General features: G+C 39.9%; 1 protein-coding gene across 1 annotated transcript; it reads right to left on the reverse strand.

Moving 5' to 3' along the window:
• Positions 1-12,025: 12,025 nt before the first annotated feature.
• Positions 12,026-16,509, reverse strand: sox8a (SRY-box transcription factor 8a). The gene is made up of 3 exons (XM_066689398.1): positions 15,815-16,509; positions 14,782-15,020; positions 12,026-14,353 (listed from the first exon to the last, which is right to left on the reverse strand). The coding sequence occupies exons 1-3, from the start codon at positions 16,222-16,224 to the stop codon at positions 13,608-13,610; spliced, it is 1,395 nt and encodes a 464-aa protein (XP_066545495.1). The 5' UTR covers positions 16,225-16,509; the 3' UTR covers positions 12,026-13,607.
• Positions 16,510-17,972: the final 1,463 nt, after the last annotated feature.

Genomic DNA, 17,972 nt, shown 5'->3' on the forward strand with positions numbered 1-17,972 from the left:
CACTGGGAGATTAAGTTTAACTGGGGTTTAAGACTGAATTTTTCATGCAATGGGGGGGATTTTCAGAGCGGTGCTCAAACCTCTTTGAGGCCCTCTCTCATCCTTAGCTGCTGCCACAATATCTGTGGTTTCCCTGATAGTTTATAGAAGGCATCTACGCTCTCAAAGCTTCTCAGCAACATGCACACAAACCCCCCCGGGCAGAGATAAAACAGATAAGAAAGAGGGAAATCAACCTGCTTATTATAGTAAAGGCTATGTTGTATGTACTTTGCAGACCGCAAGGACTTTGCAAATGTTCTTTCCTTTCACACGGCGGGGATTAAGATATTCTTTATGTACATATCATATTGACTAAGTCAATCTAAACCTCCTGGAGTCAACACTGCAGTAGAGTCTTGGCAGCGGATTGGCAATTTTCCCCGCTGTTGTATATCTCGTGTGTGTCTAACTAACATGCTGACACTTATTCTTAGCTTGTTTTCATCGGCCGGGGACAGGAGACGCTAAAGCAGTCTGGGCCCGGCCTCGTCCTACTCTGTGGCAAGGAGCAGATTGTTATTTTAGCCTTCTTTTTATATAATTAATAGCCTGAACGGTTCACTTCACCAGAGCTAACTTAGGCCCAGGGTAAATCAGAACTCTGACCCACCCACCGATCATAAATCACCATCCGGAGTTTGTAATTTGCCATCAGTGGGTGGATCAATGACACGGATGTTGAGCTACACTGCGGATGTTGTGAGCGGAGATGGGGCCGTTGTCCTGACAGCACCTGTGCCGTTGCAGGGGCTTGTCCTGGAGGACCGTGGAAAGACAGCACCTTGGTTCTTGGACTCGGTTCCCACTGCCCTGTCGCGTGTATGTCCAACAATTTAAATATGTGTCCATTACGACATGCAAATATAGGAGCTCTTCACTCTTCACTAATTTTTTTTGTCTGTCGTCCGAACTTTAAACAGATGAAAACAGGAGTGTGTTGAAGAAATGCAATGAGCATCGAATCATAAATAAAATATCGATCATTGGTTACCATTAAGACACGCTTAAACATCACTATGCAAACCGACTCTTTTGTGTAACTCGTTAGTGTAGCACCCATTTTCTCTCTCCTTATTATTTTTAAAGAAAAGCTCTCCATAAGACTTCACATATCCTGTGCTTTCCCCCGCTTCTCTTACAGTTGCTATGGCAGTATTAGTCAGCTAATCTTTAATTCCCAAGATCAACTCCCACTGTTTCACCTCTCAGGCCAAAAAAACACAGCAGCCTCGCCTTCTTGCCCCCTCGTTTGAAGCAGCATTAAAACAAATATTCAAAGTCGGGTTTTTGTACCCCTGAGCCTAGCATTTGGTTCCATAGCAACTGAGCATTTTTTTTCCCTTTTTAATTCTATTCCAAAAGGCCCCCAGAATGAATGTGATCTTCTCAGGGATATCATACAGCAGGCCTGGTGAAAGGGCCTTTTTATTAAAACCCATACCTCTGACAAGATCCTTTACATAGAGGGTCACCTAATCCCTCAACAGCGCCGGGTCCGCCAGGAAATGAAACTGTTACCTACGACTCGTGCATTCGCGCACGGAGGGACAGATTGCTCCGAAGATGGGGGTCCTCAATAGGTTTGTTACAGCTTTCTGGTTGGTTTGCAACAGAGCTTATGTTACAATCGGAAGCAGAGAGGGTTTTACGTGAAGAGAGAGAGAGAAAGAGAAAGAGAGAGAGAGAAATACAACAGACTGCAGCGAGGTGAGGTTCATTTAGTTTTTTCCTTCTCTGCAAGTTTGTTCTCAAAGTACCAATAGTCCAACTGTGTGCAAAGAAACTTGTTCCTACGTCTGCGCCCATTACTGAGTCCACCGGGAAAGCTAAAGCTCAGTATTCGTACATCTACGGGATGACTTCCAAGAACATTGTGCTTCACTTTCTCCTTCTATAAAGAACACTACAGCCCCAGCTAGTTCTCCAGAAAAACAAGGAAGAGACACATCCCCCCGATGCCCCGCTCGATGTACACTATTAAACTCTCTACAGCTCAGCAACTTTCTCAAAATGAAGAGCAAAAGTCTCTGTAGCAAACAGCTTTGACATTTATCCTGAATGTGTACATTTGATTTATATTGACATGTTTATGCACAGAGTATATTGAGGTGGTTTGTTTTATGTGTTTGTCAAGTTCTATTTCCCCCCCCCTTTTATTTCTTGCAGCTAATTAGGTTTACTGCAATTCAATTATTTCCAGCAGTCCGAGATACTGTGGTGCATTGTACAAGCCAGCTGCAGCGCGAAATACACCAAGGAAAAAAAAAAAAGCCTTTCCCTGTCTCTTAATAACAGTGGCTCAGTTCCTGAGCAGAACCAGGCAGTACCAGGGGCGAGCTGACATGTATATCTCTCCCGGGGTGAGAGGTCAGGCTCATTAGCACATTGTGAATGCCTCATCACCAGGACAGGAAGTGCGCGTGTCACTAACCCTGCTTATTTTCGCCCACTTCACATCTTCCAAAGGAGGGCTTTAAATCCCACATTGTGTGACATCATCATCAATGACATCATTCATGCTTACTGTCAATTTCTGACCACCTCGTGTGGCCTTGGCATCGGCGGTTGCTATGCAGGTGCGTGGAAGCAGTAGGACGGCTTTTGGCCCATCCACAATTCATTCTGTTTGTATTTAATTGAATTAAATAATACGTTTCAATTAAAAAAGTATATATATACACACACACACACACTTGTTTCCTAACGCATTTATAATTTCTGATTTCAGTCACACTCTGTGATGGTTGTGCCGTATCTATTTCTAAATCTCCTGCTGTTTCAACATTTATATGCAACCATATTAAAAAGCTAGTGAACTGTTCAATCTCCCACAATGCTTCTGAAGCCATGGTGTAAATATCTCCACATGACTGTTTGCACCAGGCCCTACCAGATGCACCATATGGCTCAGCTACCAGATATTACGTCTGCACAGTGTTGTCTTTGGTGCTTCAGTGTAGTTTTCTCTGACAACTTTACAACTCACAGGCAGTACTGCACCATGTCTGCTGCGATGCTTTTTAAGCCAAACCCCGTCATCTAGAAGAAACATCTGCGCCCCACACTCGGGCAGTCAATCATAACAGGAAATATTTTTATAATCATCATCATCATCATAAAAATAATAATAATAACAAAATCATAGTGAATGCTTTGCTACAAAGTGTACACACCAATGTACAGTTGTGTATATATATTTTTATTGATTTGATATATTTATTGATTTTTCTTTTAATCAGCTGAATTAGCAAAGATTTGCGCCATCCCAGAAAGTTGGCACATTTTTCTTGGTTAGTGGTCTGCTGGACATCACAAGCTGGAATATAAACAGCGCTGATTCAAAGCCAGGGTGAGATGTATGATTTTAACTAAATACTAATTGCCTCTCGGGTGAGTAAACGTTTATAGTGGAGTCCTACAATAAATAATTGCATACAATTAGATAGCCAAATATTATTTTCCACACAGATGTGAACGTATTACAAGTAACAGTGCGCTGGAATACATTTGAAATGGTTTCCAATTAAAACAAAGGATAGCTGGACTGCATCAGTTTAGTGGGACCAGTAAGGGTTTAAGCTCAGTATAAATCAGACAACTCTTTTACCACAATTCTGATAAACACATACACCTGAAAATCAGTTATTGTCCCTGTCTTTTTCATTGTTTATTTTGAATGCCATTGGAAACAGCTCCTAATTCAAAACATAATCTGACATTTTCCCCTAATTTTAAAAGAGCTTTTCAAATTTAAGTGACAAAACAACAACAATAAAAAACTAGCTTGACAGGTAGTCTTGAATTCTCCAAAGAAAGCACTGAAATTATGTTGACTTTTTACTTGACTTAACTCGTTGGACTAAATAAAATGCACATATATTTTAATGGCATGCATTTGTAAAATGTCTGCCAGTCTTATTTGCCACACCTCATTTGCAGTGTAAAATGCAGTATTTACTTACTCTGCCAAATCTGAAAAGGGCATTGTGCAACATTCCCATGTGGCACAAATAGCTTTTAAATACACTATTATTTTCAATCTACAATTTGAGAACATGGTCAAACAGCAAAGCTCTGAATGTTGTCACCTTGGATGACTGTATGGGAACAAGGCCGGCTGCAACCAAAATTAACCCTTGCATTAAAAGCTTTAACCGAAAGAAACCACTGACTCCATGACTACTCCTACTTCATAACTGTGGCTCCCAGATTGTGGTTTGAAATGTCAATTCCCAGTCTGTCGTCGCCCGATAATGAGCCCCTTTACACTACAGGAGGTAAAGAATGAGATCTAAAAATATGGCAGAAAAGCTTTATGTCATAAATCATTATTAAAAGACATTAAGTAATATACTACTGCTACAATAGCCCTTAATCTTGTAGCTGTTGGTTTCTGTTAAGTCCTGACGACCTTAAGTCAAACTTTGTTATAATTAGTTTAGTTGCACTATGAGACTGATATAAATTCTGTAGAGCATAAACACAAGTATCAAACTAAATTATATGTATAAATAGATATAAATATAAAGATTCATATATATATATATATATATATATATATATATATATATATATATATATATATAATAGCCTATAACTGGTTGGTTGTATCTTATATTTTGAGAAAAGAGTAAATTACTTGTCAGTTTATCAATCACTTGTGAGGCTTTTTCTATAAAATTATTGATTACTTAATACTGACTCCCCCAGTCATATTACAAATGCAGATTTTCACTGCTCACAGTTGGAGAGTGTTGATGATAGACTAAGTGCTTTATTGATTAGCTAACAGGAATTCAGTGTTTTCAATCAAAGCAGTTAGTTCACTTTCACATCCCGCTTTACCTCTAATTTAATCTCACAGTTTATAAAGTGAATTTACTGTTACTTATTAATTCATTGAACACACTGTGTTGCAGTGACTAAACCTGGTTGTGGGCAGTCGCAGTTTTTATAGGTTAACCATAGTCATAAATTTATCAAATGTCTCAAATGTCTACTGTTCGGTGGAGTCAGGGGTGACTGACACATAAGACTTGGCTGTGTTTGTCTTTAGATAACTTAATTGAACACATCACCTGTTTAACTGGTCAACATTAGATTTGGGAACTCTTTGGAGTTAACTGTAAAAATGTGCTAGTTTCTTTGGAAGCAAGGTTAGAAGAGACAGACGTGTAAAAGAGTACGAGGAAGTCAGGGCCATGTTTGCACTGTCAGCGGCTGTCTGTGAAAAACAGGAGTCTCTATTTTAAGAAGTGGATCACACTACGTGCATTTTTAGAATTCAAATGACACAAAAAGTTGAAAACATGCATTGCCTTTTATGTATATTTTAAGTTTAAACCCTTTAACCTTTATTCCCCTCCTGTGTCTTCAGATCCCTGGGTTGTTTGGTGCAGTTCTTACCAGAATTTGCATCCCTGGTTGCAAAATTAAAGTAAGATGCTCGCTTAAAAGTGGCGCCAGTTCGATGTGCTGTTGATGACCTCTGTAACCACACTGGATTTAGTGGTGGGTTTGTTTCTTCTGTAATGAGGCTCAGCAGACCACTAAAAGGCAAATGTTTCCTCTTCCCTTTAACTCCTCGCAGACTTTCTAAATAAAGAAAGCCCTGGGGCACAGAAAATATGGGGTCAACAAATTTTCTGTTTTGGAGAATCAATGGGACCTTCCAAATATAGTGAGAACATGCTAGTTTTTAAATGCCAGCATCTTCCCACTTAAAAATATATATTTTTGTTCCTGAGAGACATAAGTGATTCTGTCAATCTGATTTGATTCTGTGAGGTCTTACTTTAAAGTCTTCATTGTGGAGGAAAGATCTGGGCTTTCGCTGCCATCAGTTCTCCGAAATACACAATAATGACTAACCAGTGAAATTCTTACCGCATAAGCATGTAATGATGCTGTTAACAATTCTTATAAAAATCATTGGAAAAGTAGATGTATTAATTGCATTATTTTAAACTTTATCATCATTTTAAATAGATATTGTAAGATATTCAAGAACCCTTGTGCATTATTTATAAATTCTGCTGTATGGCATGGAATGTAAAATAGTTTCTTGAGAGCAAAGGGAATGAATGAGAGAAGAAAGTCTTGTTGCGCATTAGCAGGAAGGTCAGCTAATATGTTCCTCCCACACTACATTCCAAGTGAATACAAAAGCCATATGCCAGTGGCATTTGAATTAGTCAGTGGCTCTGTGTAGGTGAAAAACATGAAATTTAAATATACGTATACATATGCAGTTGCAGACAAAAGCTTGATGAAGTGTATGCATATTGAGCAGGGTTGTTCACTAGTACAAGAAACGTTGTGGGTCAAATTTATGAGTATTTTCTAACAAAACCTCACTCTGATTATATGAAACATTCAGGCCTTCATGAAAGAGAAAAAGACCAGTACAATGATTTTCACTTGAAATATAACCACAAGACCAGTCATACCTTCACAATGAATTAAACCTTATCACAACCCCAATCGATTTACAACGCAGTATTATCACGTTGTTTTCATCATCATTTAACGAACACAAGAGCATCAGACTGCTTCATTTTTTTTTTATCTTGTTTTACTTCTCTTTTAATAAAATATATATTTTCTGTCTGAATTCCAGGCTTGGTTGTGTAATATTGTGGCGCTGCTGCAGTTATGCATCTGCTGCATGAGCTCACTCCGTAAGGTCACACAGTCAACACAGTGGGAAGATTTCCAGAACAGACCTACACAGTTCTGAGCTGCACAAGTGCACTGAGAGCTCCTATTGTTAATGGTCATAAAGCTTGTGCAAGCGTTAGCCAGAGCACAAACTCAGGGTCCTTAAGCATTACAATGAGACTCAACACAACTGTAACCAAACACCGTCCAAAAAACACAGCTGATACAAACATGCTTTTCTAACAACGTGCTCATTATCTGATGCTTACTGTGAGGTGGATAAGTGTGACTTCGTATCTTAGTTCAAGTTATAATAGGAAACAAAATAATAATTCATAATAAAAATAATAACTCTCTTTTATAAGAACACTTTTCGGGTGAATATTTCAGTGTCATCACCCTGACACGGACCAGAGAAAGTGATCCAGTGACAGACTGCGTTGTGTTCAGGGAGCGATGTCATTGCACATTCCTCTACTCCATGTCTACTCCAGTGGAACTCAGTAAGTAAATGTTGGTTCTGTCTCGTCAGCTGTTTAGGTTGGCTTTCAGGTTGCAGTAACAGAGGAGACACTAGTGCTAAACAGAGTCCTTCATTTCAGAAAATGAGACTTCTGCAGGAAATCATTAAACTGGGGTGGAACAGCAATATGCTAATATTGACCGTGGAACCCAGCGTGTAAAGGATAAAGAATGAGAAATGGGAACTTGAGGAAGTGGCAATAAAATTTTCTATGCTTTCAGGCTGGAGTCCTATGAGCACAGCATGGAGTTGTTGATGACTTAAACAGGTTCAGATGCAATACTCTGAGAAAGCAATACAAAAAATCATTCAAATCCAGTATCCAGTGTTTGTAGACATACTTATTTTTGGTCTTTACACATTTCCCCATGGTGACTGACATTTAAGAAAGATCTGTAAAAAGTTACATGGCACAAATTCATATATTGGTGAGGAATAAAACAAATAAACAAACAAACAGCATAATGGACTTTATAATGCTCCTGTCCCTAGTAGTAGTATTGAAGCCCTGCCATCAAATCTACCATTCCTGCAGCGAGACAAGACAGAAAAAACAAAAGGTTAACATTCGACTTCCTCTTTCAGAGATGCATTGCATGATAAGGAACTTTCACCAGTAAAGAGTAACTAATCTCTAACAATGAAGAAGTAGTGTAGCTCTCTAGATAGCTCAAGCCTGGATTACACATAGCTGAGGTAATTAAAAGAAGATGCTGACAAATGTCCCGAATATAAAGGTAAACAGAGTCTGTTTATCAGGAAATCGGCATAGCAAGTGAATCCGAGATGAGGCCAGCGCTCTTCTTGGTAATGAACATTATTTACACTTCATTTCCCTTGCAAATCAGCTGAGGTTCCCATAGCCCCTTCAAAAAAGCCAAGCACTCATTAAAAGAGTTGAGACTATTACTCCCATAATGCTCCAGTTCAAACAATGAGGAGTTCGGATAGTTTGCATGATTCACTTGGTGTGTCCAGCTCCTTTATGTAATTCAATGGTTTTAAAGAATGGGTACTCGTCCTGAGTATCGCAAGTCTTTCAACCGTCAAGGTTCAACTATGTGGATGGGAGCCGCCGGATACTCCGCGTTGACCCCAGAGATCTACCTGACAGATGCAACATCAATACACTCAACTTTCTGAATAATTTCCAAGCACTCAAACAGATTCCCACCCTGCTCTCTTGTGTTTGATCCCACATACAAAACACACACATACACAACTTTGGCATTGTCCTGATACGTTTGTTAATGTACCAAAACTCTAAATCATTGTAGTAAAATAGTCAGAGCCCTAATTCTCATACTTAGCTCTGCAGCACTCAGTTGCATTGAATCAATATGCAGTTTACCCCCTTTACAGGTTTTGTGTACATTAACTAGATATTAATTAATTCGCACCCACTGCCTTGGATTCTCGCTGGTTTAGACTTCCTCTAGTAGTGTGTCATGAGCTCGCTGGAAGTCTCATTGCATCTCGTCATATGCTCGGCTGTTCTGCTGTTATCTAAGCAAGCCATCTTAAGACATTGTTCCTGTCTGAGATAGGACAGAAAAAACACAACGCTGCATGCAGCCGCTCGAAAATAAAGCGCCTTTAATGTACTTCCCATTACCTGACAATCAACTTTGTTTTTTATTTGGGAAATGCTTGAAGGCTTCTTCCCGGCACCCAGATGAATTAATCTGCTGGAGACGCTGAAGACTTGGCGTTAAATATAGACTCATGAGTTATAGCAGATTTTAAAGTGATTTAAAGCAACTCTTCCTTGCAGAAAGAGTAAATAGTTAATTATCAAGGAGTGGTAAGATGCAGTGGTGGGATCATTTAGATTATATAATGCAATCCAGCTATGATACGCCGAAGGGACCCGTTCCTGTTCTTGCGTTCTGGAGGATTTGACCAACAATGGATCATCGTAATGGATGTAAACAAATATGGTACGAGAAGGTATTGTGGCGTGGCATACAAAGCTTGCACTTCCCATCCATGTTGATGCTTTTTTAATTCCATTTGTGTATGAATTTTTTTGCTGAAACAGTTGAGTTGAAATTCCACCCCCATGTGCATCTAATCAGCCATTCAGAATCTCTTAATGACTTGTCAGTTCTTTGCCCTTCCATTTTCTGTCCAATTAATTCTTTTCTTGTGCTCCGGATAAAGGGAGACAAAGGACCTTCCACAAAATAATGAATCATTAAAATTCAGCAGCTCCATGCCTGGACACTTGGCTTCTCCCCCAGCAGTTCAAGCTGCTTTGCATTCGTACTGAGCCCCATTGCAAATTCTACCCTACAGATATAGGGCCAGCGCGTTCCTTTAACCCTCAGAGGTCTAAGTAAATGGTCTGTGGTAAAGACACCCACAAGCACCCAATCAGAGAAAATCACAAATCATCGCTGTCAAGCAACTTTGCATGATCTCTGAGCTAGACTCCATTATCAACCGGACAGATACATGACAGTCACACAGACTTGGCAAAACATGGATTCTCTTTCAAAATGGGGCACTATCTGTTCGGTAGCTGCAAAGCATGTTTTTTCAATCATTTTGTGTTGAATGATAAGCAGGGCAGCTTCACTAACTTCCAGGACTGACTTCAAATGAATGCCAGTCTTTATTCCTATTTTTTTGTGTCTTTTCACTAACTACATTATCTCTTCCTAGACAGTCACCAGTGAGTGTTTACCATTCCTTTCTGATATAAGGAATTGCCCTGAGCAAGAAACTTTTAAAATGGCTTTGATATTTATTTCTGTAAGTTTCTTTGAGGCCATTGCCTAAACACATCATGTAATCTTTCAATTGCATTAAAAATCTTTCTATACTGGGTGAAGAAAAAAAACAAAAAACAGGTGTGAACTGATTTCCATTTTGAAGGTCATCTTTATTCCTTAAATTACACTTTGTTTTGTCATTGTTCCATGCAGAATACTACTTTCGCACACGCATCCCGCTGATGTATCTGTTAAACTAATAAACAATATGTGACAGGGAGACATACGTTTAATCTTGCAGTTGTTCTATTAGATTCTTTTAAATAATCAAGTGTCTACTTCCAAGAATCAGATTAACTTCCTGAAAGTCCAGACAGCTGTCCTTTCTCGGCTCCGGCAATACAAAAAAAAGTGTAATGCAGCTGTTACTTTGGTAACCATTGTAGAAATAGCATGTGTTGAACTCACACCTTGGAGAAACAATCTTTTTGTGTATGAAGTAACTTTTACCCATGGCAATGGCACGTCTTTTTAAGAGCATGAAACAATCAGGTTGCAAAACAGACACGAGCTGGTGTGGCTGCTAGTCACTCATTGATCAAAGATCCTCAGGAAACCACATTTTCAAGTATATAAATCCAGACCACAAGATGACAGTTTACACCACCCCTGAATCTTTGAAGAGCTTCTTTTTTATCAGACCTCATCGACTTATACCTCACTTCCTTTCGTGTTCAGGTATCTCTGCCGTGTTTGAAGGTGGCTGAGTTGAATTTGTTGAAACACCAAATTGGTGAATGACTGGCAGTCTGAGATGAGAACATTAGTACAGCCATGCAAGGTAAGGAAGTATAGTAAAGGTCAAAATGATATCAATATATGAAATGTGAGGAGCTCTTCCTCGACTGGCTGTCTGTTTCTGATGATGTAGTGCTGAAATAAGGAGCTGAGTCTGATCAGCCTTTAAATCTTTGCATTGTATTTTCATGCAGTCACACAAAGTTGTCCACTCCCTTATGAGCTCAGATACTCTCAAAGGCCATGGTGCTTTACAGTAGACACCATGCTTTTTAATTGCAGGCAATTGCTGTTCCTTCTGCTCTTTCCTTTGGAAATCTGTAATGAAAAGAATGTAGCCAGCTTGTCTATGTAGATACCCCCAGCCTAGGCTCAACTGCAATTGGTTGGCTTGGACTGGCATTTGAGTGATGTTATTGTTAGGCTGAAGGATTTGATAGGGTTAGTTTAGGTAAAGGGTTAGGTGTGGTCTTGACGTTAGCATCAGGAATATTTACATCTTGAAATTAAGGAGGAAGAGTGAGCTGGACATGGCTGTTGTGTGAGGGTTGAATTGGATAATGACACCATTCGTAGCCCTAATAAAATTCAGAACCACATCCTGGGCCAACTACACCCAACTACAACCCAAGCACCCATGAAGACTGAGTTTCCTAAGCCTAGGTGTAAGCACAGCTTGAATGCTACAACTTAACCATATAACCATACATTTGTTTTACCTATATCCCTAATTCAATCTAAAAATAACCTGAGTCCATCCTTCAATCTAGTCTAAACATCAACCCAAACTGAGCACAGCCATAGCATGACCGAAGCACTTTTCACAGAGTGCGTATTGATGAAGTCAGTGTCATATTCATGCTCTGTATAAATCGGTGACTCCTAGCATTGTGCTGGAGAGTAATGGCTAATTCTCAGAAGCTGCAAGACAGTTCCCGAGGGTTGGCAACCCTGTTCAAACCACACCAAGTATGCTGTTATCGCTTCTGGTCAGTGTGTCATAAAACAACGTGTTTGAAGGGGATCGAGAAGAGGTCAACTTGACTTGGCAACAGGGAAAAAAAGGCAATATTTTGGATGATAGATTAAAATATCTGTCCCTCTAAAGCTTTAAGGGAGAGGGGCGGCTTCATTTATGAAGGAAATGTTTAAAAATGATAAAAGAAAAAACACATTCTGCAATTGAGGGTCCTGGCCTTACCCACACTGTACCGATTTACCATTATCGTCGGGATGTCATGCTGCAGTCAATAATTAGTGAAATAAACAAGAGAGCACGGCACGATTCCATTTTTTTTCTTTTATTTTTTCTTAAAAAGGGCCTGCACAAAAGGTTAGCAGTGCTTGTGAGAATTTTCTAGTAAGACATAGAAAAAGAAAAAAAAAGATTGTTTACAGTGAACTTCTTTCAAATTTAATAGAGAAAATAGATTGCATAAAACATGCAGCTCAGATACTTTCTGAAAAAGACAATTCGAAAATACATTTTTAGAAAAACAAAAAAAGCGTTTTGAAGGCACAAGTTAGTGTTACATGTGTAAAAAGTTATTATATGCCCGGCATACAATAAAAAAAACAGTAGAAATACAACACGCACACACGCACGCACACACACGTATTAGTAAAAAACAAAGAGCTGTTTACAGAAGGAATTTGTGTGTCTTCAGCCCTTTACATTTACTATCTTGAATGTTATTAACGTAATCCCAAAAGTTTGTCTATGTAGTGGAGAGTTCTAGTTTCACAGCTTCACGACTAAAATCAGGTCCTGGGGAGAGGAAAACACAATATAATAAGTCTGAGTTTGTGTTTTCATAAAATCTGGCTACCTTAGCGAAAACATCCACGGTGCTTAAACCATGTAACAACTTAGCAGGGCCGGCCTTCCGTTTGGATTTAACGCTCGCCCAGCAGTTGGTCTGTCACTCAAAGCAGGTGTTGTATTATCTTACCCGTTTCCTTTAACCCTTTTGTGGTTGCCAACGTATAAATTTGGAAAACGGCAAAGTAAACTTCTGTTGCTGCTGGACATCATATTGTCTTTTATAATCTGGAATGGCGGTGTGTACTGTGCATCATTACAAAGCAAAAAGTGGTTAAATCACCACTTTGGCAGAATTAGTGAAAATCCTCCAACATAAAACACTACACATTATTTTCCTAACACAATTTATCATACCCTTATTTAATTAATAGCAATAAAGAAATTCCAAACATGAACTTAGGATACAAAAACAACACCGTTTACTTCCAGAATGAGAGTTAAACCCTGTTTTGATAAATTGACACATTAAACTGAAAGGATTGGTCCAACTACGGAGTTCCTGTGCTTTGCTAGAACTGCAGCAAACCGTGAATGAGGATTACTTCATCCAAATCACAGAATTGGTCCCAGTGTGCTTTATAAAATCGCCCGTTTCAAAACTACGTGCACGACATTGTCTTATACACCTTATTGAATATTTTAGATTTAAAAAAAAAGAAAGAAATGCACACACACACATACATATATATACACAACTACACACATGTACGTATATATCCGTGAACTTCAGATAGTCCTCACAGAGGATTCATACCATTGTCTTTTTACAAACAATTTAATAGCCATTTCTTCATAGAAAAACAAAATATGCATGGCCACAAACAAGTAAGCCTAGGGAAAATTTTTTTCTTCCTAAAAAATTGATCAATCATATTAAATCAGCAGGCACTTTATTTTATTTTTTATTTTCCAAATTGGCACAGCGCTCCACCTACTGTATTCTATTCCTTCATTAGTGCAGAAAGCTGTGGGCAACTTTCAAAAGTCCTTAAGACATTTTATTAGCAATTGGAGAAGTGTCCCGCACCGTGTCCCCCACTCTCTATGGCCTGGTGAGAGTTGTGTACACCGGTTGGTCCCAGTTGGCTGTTGGACTGTGGGACGGAGGGATGGACAGACTGTTGAGGATGGGGGTTGCATAGGGGCGCCGTGATGAGTGAAAATAAGGGTACTGGTAAAGACTGGAGGGGTAGCTCGAGTAGGGGTTGTAGTAGTTGGTTGAGTTTTGAAGGTCTGTATAATCACACTGGGAGCTGGAGAAGGAGGCAGCGACCGACGCAGAGGCGGCCGAGGAGGCGCAGGTTTGGCTGGGGTACGAGCCGTAGTCAGAGTGGGCCGGGGAGCCGTGGGAATGGTCGCTGTAGTGGCTGGGGCTGAGCTGCTCCGTCTTGATATGTCTCTGCTGACCTGCCTCGCTGCTGGACGCGGGCGAGGAGGAGGACGTGGTGCTTTTGTGACTCCAGATCTGAATGGCCGCGCCGTTTCCACCCGAGTGGCTGTAGGTGGAAGCGTAGGCCCCCGCGGCGGGGTTCTGTCCGTGGCCGTGGTCCGAAGGCAGCGCGGTGTGCCCGTTCAGCGGCAGGTACTGGTCGAACTCGTGCACGTCAAAGGCCTCCATGTTGCTGATGACGTCACTGCTGAGCTCCGAGATGTCCACGTTGCTGAAGTCGATGTTCTGCCGGCCGTTGTCCAGGAGGCGTCTCCCTTCCTGTTTCAGATCCTGCTTGCCTCCGTGGTGTAGGTCTGTTTTAGGGGTGGTGGGGGGAGTTGGTGGCCCATGGGGCTGACCTATTTACCAAAAGAAAAACGAAGTGGGTTCAATATGGAAATGACAGCTTAAACAGCAACGGACATCATCTTATTTTAAATCATTATTTTTTTAATCAACCAAGACCACTTAAACATTCTAATCTAGAATTCTAATCTAATCACTGAGGTTTTCAGCATGTTAAGTTGAGGCACAATACTGTTATCCATAATTAGTCTTTAACACTAATGGCAAAAGTTTATTCATATGCTTTCAATTAAGGGTTGTTTGTATGTATATATGAAGGCTATGTATCCATCTATATTTTTTAAGTAGTTGCAAATTATATATGTAACGTTTAGTGAATATTTTTTAAAAGGTACATTTTAGTAGTCAATCTGAGGTTTGTGTTGGATATGGATATGAACTCAGTTTTGCTTGAACACGGTTCTAATACAACATCAATTACCTGCGTGGTCAGGGTGATGGTGCCCGTCTGTCATGCCCCCTATGCCCGGCTCTGCCTTGTACATCTGCCCTGAGGGGTGGTGGTTCAGCTCGGCGCCCGAATCCGAGTCGCTCTGGCCGGGTTTGACGCTCTTTCGCCTGCGGGGCTGGTACTTGTAATCCGGGTGATCTTTCTTGTGCTGGACTCGCAGGCGCTCGGCTTCTTCTACAAACGGCCGCTTTTCGTTCTCGGATAATAATCTGTGAAATGAACATGACAATGGCATGCAATTATGTGTTGAAGTTTGAAATATCCTTGTGCTACATTTCGTTCCTAATTTGTCCCTATAGCAATATTAAGGTGGGGTATGTATTTCAGATTTTTTAAGATTAATTTGACTGGGGGGGAAATAGTTGATAACCTCCAAAATATTTTGAAATATTTCTGAAATTGAGAGTCCTTTAAAACAAAATTGTAACAATTGTGAAATGAACAATACAGTATTGGGAAATACCTACAATAAATCAAGAACAAAAAAGGTAAAATCTATATTCACCCCTGATTTAGGTAGTTATTATTAGGCATAGCCTTTCATATCACTGGACCATCACAATTGTATATATGTTTTATACTTACAGAATAACTACGCGACAACTATTTCATGCAATTCAGCGCGCATGCAATAGCTTCTAAGAGACTTAATTTTGCGTGTTACCCTATTTCATGCATTTTCATATACATATAGTTCGTCCATATATTTATATATATTCCCCCCTTTAGTTTTGAATTTTTATAGTATTTTATATTTTACACCAGAATAAGAAATGTTGATTTATTTACTGAAATGTAGCATCACTTTAACGGGAACTGTTACAATTCAAGAATTCATGTGGCAAAATAACCACCAGAGACCGGCATATATCAATCCAAAACCATGCCTTATTGTAAAATTATTATTGTAAACTGCATTACAGAACTCATGAATCGCACACATCTCAGTATCAATCTCCAATAACCGAGCAAGGGCCAGTGATCAAGGGATGGTGAAGCTCACCTCCACAGCTTGCCCAGGGTCTTGCTGAGCTCGGCGTTGTGCAGGTGCGGGTACTGGTCCGCCAGCTTCCTGCGGGCAGCCTGCGCCCACACCATGAAGGCGTTCATCGGCCTCTTGACGTGCGGCTTGTTCTTCAGGGAGCCGCTGCCGCGCACCGGCATGGGCACCAGGGACCAGTCGTAGCCCTTGAGCACCTGGGACACGGCGTCGCGGATGCAGGCGGGGAAGCGCTCGTCCTCCTCGCCCTCCAGCTTCTTGCCCAGCCGGGACTGCCCGTGCCCGTCCGAGCCCGTCGGGGAGCACGGCGCGTCCGAGTCCGAGTCGTCCTGGGACAGGGAGCTGGAGGTGCCCGCTGGGCTGCAGGGGGGCTCGGCGAGGGACTTGTCGTGCTCCTCGGTCATTTTCAGCATGAGGTGGGGCTCCAGGATCCTAAACCGGGCTTTCAAACGCGTGTCTTTCTCTGACAAGCAAATGGATATTATTGAGCCGCGGCCAGCAGTTTAGCAACAATGTAACAGATTGTACTGGGAATAAGAACGCATGCGTGTTTCAGCTTTCCATTATAAACAGAGATTACAAACAAAGATCAAATCCGGTAGGTGGTCAATGTGGAGCTCTCCTGGCTTTTTATTTTCCTCCTTGCTTGCTTCATGCAGTGGTAAGTGTCCGCTTCATGCAGTGGTAAGTGCCGTCCTCTGGTCCTCCGGCAACACGTTTGAGCAACTTTGTTCGGGCTCCTGCTCTTGACTCCTCCTGCTGTGTGCCGATTGGATGAAGCACATCGCCATTTCACTCCCTGATTGGTCTACAGTTTAAAGGGGCGGGCCTCTGACAAATTTAGTTAATTTCAAGGTGTTGCAAAGTTGTCACTTTTCTTCTTCTTCTTAAAAATACAAATATAATAATAATAATACAAATAATAATAATTATAATAATAATAATAATTCCGCTGGTTCGATGCGAGCCTTCCAAAATTACATAGTCTATCCTACGGCTACTATTATTACGATTATGTCTATTACAACAACAACTAATAATAATAATAATAATAATAATAATAATAATAATAAGGGCTAGGTTTTATTTAACTACAAAAAAATCGTCGTCTTTTTTAACTTACTTTTGAACTAAGAACATTTTAAATCGACCTTATCTTGTCATTAATTATTGTTTTTGTTCATTCAGATGGCAGTTAATAAGCTAGACATATTTGCATTCATGGATGTCTGCAGGGAATACAGGTAATGTCATTCGGTGTAATTGGAAGATATATTAATTCACACGTGTATATTATAAAAATAGACCATTTTACTATGCATAACTATAGACTACATGCATATTGGCATCGTGGTAGATGATAATAATAATAATACAATTAAAACAAATAAGTATATTTTAGTGTGTTCCACTAATGCATCCACATTTAAACATATTGCCGACAGTCTGTTGTATTAAGCTGTCAAACGGATCTATATTGTAAAAATAAACGTCATCCAAGTTTTCAAAACAACACCACCAATAATAATAATAATAATAATAATAATAATAATAATAATAATAATAATACATCTGTTCAGCAGTAATAAATGCTATCACAAATCCAAGCCATCCATGCTGTAAGTGCTGAACAATAATATCCATTTGCAAAGCTCTCCACGTTAGAGCAGACACTGGGATATCGCATTTCCTTGTGCCAAAGTCCAAGATTACATTTTTGACTTGCAATTATAAAAGAAATACATCGGGATGCAACAAACATCACTGTACGAAGATCGCTGCCTGATTCCCCTCCAGATACTGCTTGAGGTAAATCATGGATTTTCAATGTATAGCTGTGCAGGAATGATGTGCCTCTGCTTTTATTCAGTAAAGATGTAAAAGGGAAACCCTTTATAAAATTATTATGAAATTAATTATTGTTTCATAATGCAAACCAAAGACACATGTTTAGAAACTAAGTTTAAATCTTCTGTAGCATATATAACCCACTTTTGTATGCGTACATGGTGTAGTTATCCGGATGCATGAACACAACATGAATAAAATACTGAATGTCGTCTAAACGAAAAGGGATTATAGAACAGACATTGTCATATTTGTACTAGAACGAATAGTAAGTATACAAACAAAATTACTGAGAAGAAAACGTTTTAAATGT

The sequence above is a fragment of the Amia ocellicauda genome, chromosome 17 (genome assembly GCF_036373705.1).
Source record: "Amia ocellicauda isolate fAmiCal2 chromosome 17, fAmiCal2.hap1, whole genome shotgun sequence".
Lineage (NCBI taxonomy): Eukaryota > Metazoa > Chordata > Actinopteri > Amiiformes > Amiidae > Amia > Amia ocellicauda.

What these genes read in the sequence shown, in the direction of transcription:
- sox8a (XM_066689398.1), bottom strand. Translation starts at nt 16,224, where the DNA reads ATGCTGAAAATGACCGAGGAGCACGACAAGTCCCTCGCCGAGCCCCCC. An exon ending in ACCCTGGGCAAGCTGTGGAG is followed by an intron (nt 15,021 to 15,814) that starts GTGAGCTTCACC and finishes TTCATTTCACAG; the next exon opens with ATTATTATCCGAGAACGAAA. An exon ending in CCATCACCCTGACCACGCAG is followed by an intron (nt 14,354 to 14,781) that starts GTAATTGATGTT and finishes TTTGGTAAATAG; the next exon opens with GTCAGCCCCATGGGCCACCA.